This window comes from Octopus bimaculoides, chromosome 3 (assembly GCF_001194135.2).
Source record: "Octopus bimaculoides isolate UCB-OBI-ISO-001 chromosome 3, ASM119413v2, whole genome shotgun sequence".
NCBI classification, from domain to species: domain Eukaryota; kingdom Metazoa; phylum Mollusca; class Cephalopoda; order Octopoda; family Octopodidae; genus Octopus; species Octopus bimaculoides.
This window is the reverse complement of record NC_068983.1, coordinates 23320587-23326256: the sequence shown is the minus strand read 5'-3', so window position 1 is coordinate 23326256 and position 5670 is coordinate 23320587. Positions and strand designations below refer to the sequence as shown.

General features: G+C 37.0%; 1 protein-coding gene across 1 annotated transcript in view; it reads left to right on the top strand.

Moving 5' to 3' along the window:
* Positions 1-1091: 1091 nt before the first annotated feature.
* LOC106880107 (transient receptor potential cation channel subfamily A member 1) overlaps positions 1092-5670 on the top strand; it is a 56820-nt gene continuing 52241 nt past the window's right edge. Inside the window, exons 1-2 of the mRNA XM_052966090.1 lie at positions 1092-1317; positions 2326-2501. Coding sequence (XP_052822050.1) covers positions 1290-1317; positions 2326-2501 — 204 coding nt within the window. The 5' untranslated portion in view covers positions 1092-1289. The remainder of the gene's footprint in view (positions 1318-2325; positions 2502-5670) is intronic.

The following is a 5670-nucleotide window of genomic DNA, read 5'->3' as shown; positions in this document are numbered from 1 at the left end:
ATATACATCTATATATATATATATATATATATATATATATATATATATATGTGTGCATATATAGCCAGCTGGTCATGCTACTTCAGGCTGATGACGAGCAAAGACTCAGAAACATGTCCTTGAATGCAGGCTAGGCTGGGTGGAGGTGCTTGTCTCCCCCTCACAAACATAAGGACACAGGAAATGTGTCATGGCTGACAGGAAGCGGTCCAGCTTCCTAGGGCTAAATAGCAGCAGTATGATTTCCTTATTGGGACTGTCACATTAAGTTGACATTATACAACTGCTTTATCGTAACACTGCTGTTTAAGTCTCTCTGTGAGATTTATAATTAGATCATTTCTAATTTTTGTAATCAGTGAATGTGTTTTCACTAGAAATATATATATTTGCGAGAGCTTGACAGGCATCTTCAGCCAGCTGGTCGTGCTTTTTTTTTTTTTTTTTTTTTTTTTTTGGCAACAAATAAAACATCTAGCATCAAGAAAAATAGGGGTTAAATTAGCAAATGAAAGAAGCACTGTGGAACTTTGTTGAAGAGACCATTTCTGTTATTGAATACTGTTCTTTGTGTCAGCCAGTTTAACACTGCCAAATAGAATTTGGAGACCTTCAGCAGAATCTATACTGTTGTTAACCGTCAGAGCATGTTTGGTCTAAAAACAATATCCTCCCTTCCTGACACCAGTCCTGAAAAAGCTCATGAGCACTTCCCTGCTTGACCTATCAAAGTTATATTAAAAATAGAGCTTCTTCAGGTAGAATTTACATGAAAGTATCTTATGCTATTTGTATAGCTTCAGGAATAGTAAAGGTAAACGTGTGAAATGTTACATATGAAACTCAAGTGCCTGAGTAACTACCGTAAGTGATAGCATAAAAGACACATGGGCATACTAGATGCACCCAATTTCAGCAGCACATATTCAAGAAAAACAATTTTAATGCAATAAAGCTTATTGGAGGCCCAACTTCACATATAGGCTGCAAGGTGAGTTTTTGAGACATTTTTCAGGAAAAAGAGTGTCTTACATATCTTCAATTACAGTCCTAAGATGTATTTTTCTATCCACTTCAAAAACAAACCTTATCTATCAAGTCATTTCACATCCATATAAATCCAATAACGTTTAAACACTTACTATTTCTGTTTAATATAGGCAGCCCAGAATGGTAATAGTCAAGAATTTGATAGACTTTACCTGTGTCAGCCGAATATTTTAGATGCTCATGATTCAGTCGGCCAGACTGCTCTCCACTTGGCTGCAGCACATTCTCATGTCTCCATAATGGCATATATCCTTGGACATGGTGGTGGTAAGTATCTAATATGAACAACAGCTGTAAAATAGTTGCTATTTTACTGATATTGATGACTTCTGCTGTCTACATGTGTGTGTGTGTTCAATCCCACTGCATAATATTTTGGTCAAATGTCTTTACCATAGCCTTGGAAACTCATCAGAAGGGTTGTACATGTAATATGAAGGTTCAATTTTGTCACATATTGTTGTCATACTGATTTGGCTTGAGAATTATGTTAAAGGTAAACATGTCTGTAGAATACTACAACCACCTACTTGTTAATCTAAAGAGTTGGATGTTCATTTGACAAAATAACAGAACGCTCATTGAACCAATGGAGTATCACTCATAATACATGCAGTCTATTGGCTAACACAGTGACATAGGGCCATCTTAGCACCATTGTTTCTCCTGGGTAAAATCAATGTACTGTGGGACTGAATCTGGAACCATAGGATTGGAAAGCAAACTTCTTATCACACAGCCACGTCTGCACCTATTATGTAAAGAAAACCTTTACAAATCTCCTCTAATTACTGATTTACTAACTTATCCAGTATCTAGAGATTATATACAATATTGTACTGGATTAATTACTAATATGTGTTTTTGAAAGAGAATTTATATTTCTATACTTGGGGATGGTCATTTTGGGGTGGGGGGTCGCCAATTAAACACACACTATATATTTCATCTGCACTTTAACTATTATTACTGCATGTTCAACTATTATTACCTAATATTCTAAAGAAATACACATAATCAATTTAACTAAACTATAACAACACTATACACAAATAAATATTATTAACTATTTAATTAAAACAATAAGATTAAACAATCTATTTTATATTCAGTTTTTATTTGTATTAGTTTAAATTTATATGTCTGTCAAAGTTTATAAGTCTGTCAAATTTATATTTTATTTTATAGGTAAATTCATATTTGTTATTACAACAATCTTTATTATTATCAACACAACAACACTTATGATTGCAAGACTATCTTCTCTTTATACAGATATCAATAAACAAGAAAATAATGGCGATACAGCACTTCACATTGCAGTGAAGATGAGACAAAATCTCGGTGTTGATTTCTTGCTTTGTCACAGTGCTGATACAACAATCTTAAACAATTGTCATATGGCACCACTTCATATAGCTGCTGACATGAAAGCAATTAATATCTTGCAGGTAAGTTTTGCAATTTCAGTACTCTTTTACTTGTCTCAGTCATTTGACTGTGGCCATGCTGGAGCACCGCCTTTAGTCTAGCAAATCGACCCCAGGACTTATTCTTTGTAAGCCTAGTACTTATTCTATTGGTCTCTTTTGCCGAACGGCTAAGTTACAGGGACATAAATACACCAGCATTGGTTGTCAAGCGATGTTGGGGGAACAAACACCAACACACAAACACACACACACACACACACACATATATATATATATATACATATATACGACGGGGTTCTTTCAGTTTCCGTTTACCAAATCCACTCACAAGGTTTTGGTCGGCCCAAGGCTATAGTAGAAGACACTTGCCCAGGGTGCCACGCAGTGGAACTGAACCTGGAACCATGTGGTTGGTAAGCAAGTTACTTACCACACAGCCACTCCTGCGCCTAACAACCTTAATTAATTTTTGAACCTTATTGGGTTCTCATCAGAGGCGTCTACATCATTCTGACAAATTTAATTTTTGATAATTATTATTGTCTTAATGCCCATTTTTCCATGCTTGCATGGGTTAAACATGAAGCAGATTTTCCTACAGCTGGATGCCCTTCCTGTTGCCAGCCCTCACCTGTTTCTAAGCAAGATAATATTTCTCCAATACCATAAATGTTTTCACGAAATATTGGACATGAATTGTTCTGCTTGTCTGACAATGACATTCATTTACAATTTTCATTCAATGACAAGATAAGGAGACATCCACACATCTACATATATATAAGTATATAAACTTATCATCATCATCATCATCATCGTTTAACGTCCACTTTCCATGCTGGCATGGGTTGGACGATTTGACTGAGGACTGGCGAACCAGATGGCTGCACCAAGCTCCAATGTGATCTGGTAGAGTTTCTACAGCTGGATGCCCTTCCTAACGCCAACCACTCTGAGAGTGTAGTGGGTGCTTTTTATGTGCCACTGGCACGAGGGCCAGTCAGGCGGTACTGGCAACGGCCATGCTGAAATGGTAATTTTTACGTATCACTTGCACAGGAGCCAGTCCAGCAGCACTGACAACGACCTCGCTTGAATATTTTTTCGCGTGCCACCAGCACTGGTGCCAGTAAGGTGACACTGGTAACGATCACTTTCGGAGGGTGCTTTTTACGTACCACCGGCATGGGAGCCAGTCAGCGGCCCTGGCAATGATCACACTCAAATGGTGCTCTTAGCACTCCACTAGCACGGATGCCAGTCATCGAATTTAATTTCAATTCTGATTTCACTTGTCTCAACAGGTCTTCACAAGCAGAGTTTAGTGTCCAATGAAGGAAAGGTACGCATAAGTGGGCTGGTTACACCCCTGGCATAGGCCACAGGTTATGGTCTCACTTGGCTCGCCAGGTCTTCTCAAGCACAGCATATTTCCAAAGGTCTCAGTCACTAATCATTGCCTCGGTGAGGCCTAATGTCCGAAGGTTGTGCTTCACCACCTTATCCAAGGTCTTCCTGGATCTACCTCTTTCACAGGTCCCCTCAATGTTTTCAAATTTTGGCACAAAGCCAGTAGTTTTGGAGTGGAGTTATGTCGATTAAATCAACTCCAGTCTACAACTGGTACTTATTTTATCGACCCAGGAGGATGAAAGGCAAAGTCTGCCCCAGTGGCATTTGAACTCAGAACACGAAGACAGACGAAATGCTACTAAGCATTTTCTCAGGCATGCTAATGATTAAGCCAGCTTGCCATCTTATTTGCTAATGAAATAACATAAGAAATTTAAGTAAATAAGCAAAATTCAAATTATAAAATGTGTTTCAAAATTAATGATATTCAATTCTTTTGGTACCAATTCAAATGGAACCACCTCTGGTTTTGCATTACAGATCTACTTGTTTTAAAAATGCTTATATTTTAATTAAAATCTTCCATCATAGTTTTATGTAAGCACTTTTGTCTAGTCATACTATAAACATCAACTTAACAATGTATCTAAGTTATCTTATAAATCCTTTAAAATCCTTGATGTTTTATCTTTCTTCATAATTAATAAAAACATATAGGCAGTGTAATTCAGTAGATTTATGGTCACAGAGCAAAAAAAACTCCTAACTTTCTGAACCCCTTTCTCAGTTTTACTTCAATTTTCTCCAAAGTTTAAATAGGTCACAGGGATACTGATGCCTTTTTCTCAAATCTTTGACAAAACCATCTCTGCAAAAGACATTAGTTAAATTCCCACACAGATGAAAAAATTTTCTGAGACAGTTAGAGAAAGTAGCTTAACTTAAGTTGCAATGCAATATGTGAAATCACTAGGGGTGCACTGCTAGCATTGAAACATGGTAAGGTGAATGTTAAACTTCAAAGTTGTATTTTATCAAATACATCTTACGCTTTCAGTATTCAGACTACACTTATTAATGTATACCAGAAAATGTGTAGTTGGATTCAATGCGCATTAAAACCATATTATCATGGTAATTTGGTTGTGAAACGGTAAAAAATATTTACTATATATTGTTATAAAGTAAAATTACTTAAAATAAAAGAACAATAAAAGACATTTTATTTAACAATTTTCTTATGTGATGTGAAATATCTTTTATCCTTGCTAGGGTACCACTTTGAAGGATTCAGTCAAACTAAATGAACCCCAACACTTAGTTTAAGTCTAGTATTTATTCTGTTGGTCTCTTTTCCTGGACTGCTAAGTTACAGGATGTAAACAAACCAACACTCATTGTCCTGTAGTGTTGAGAGACAAACACAAATTCAAAGATATACACAGATGCGGCTGTGTGGTAAGTAGCTTGCTTACCAACCACATGGTTCCGGGTTCAGTCCCACTGCGTGGCACCTTGGGCTAGTGTCTTCTACTATAGCCTCGGGCCGACCAAAGCCTTGTGAGTGGATTTGGTAGACGGAAACTGAAAGAAGCCCATCGTATATACGTATATATATATATATATATATGTGTATGTATGTGTGTTTGTGTGTCTGTGTTTGTCCCCCCACCATTGCTTGACAACTGATGTTGGTGTGTTTATGTCCCCATAACTTAGTGGTTTGGCAAAAAGAGACTGATAGAATAAGTACTAGGCTTACAAAGAATAAGTCCTGGGGTCGATTTTCTTGACTAAAGGCGGTGCTCCAGCATGGCCACAGTCAAAATGATTG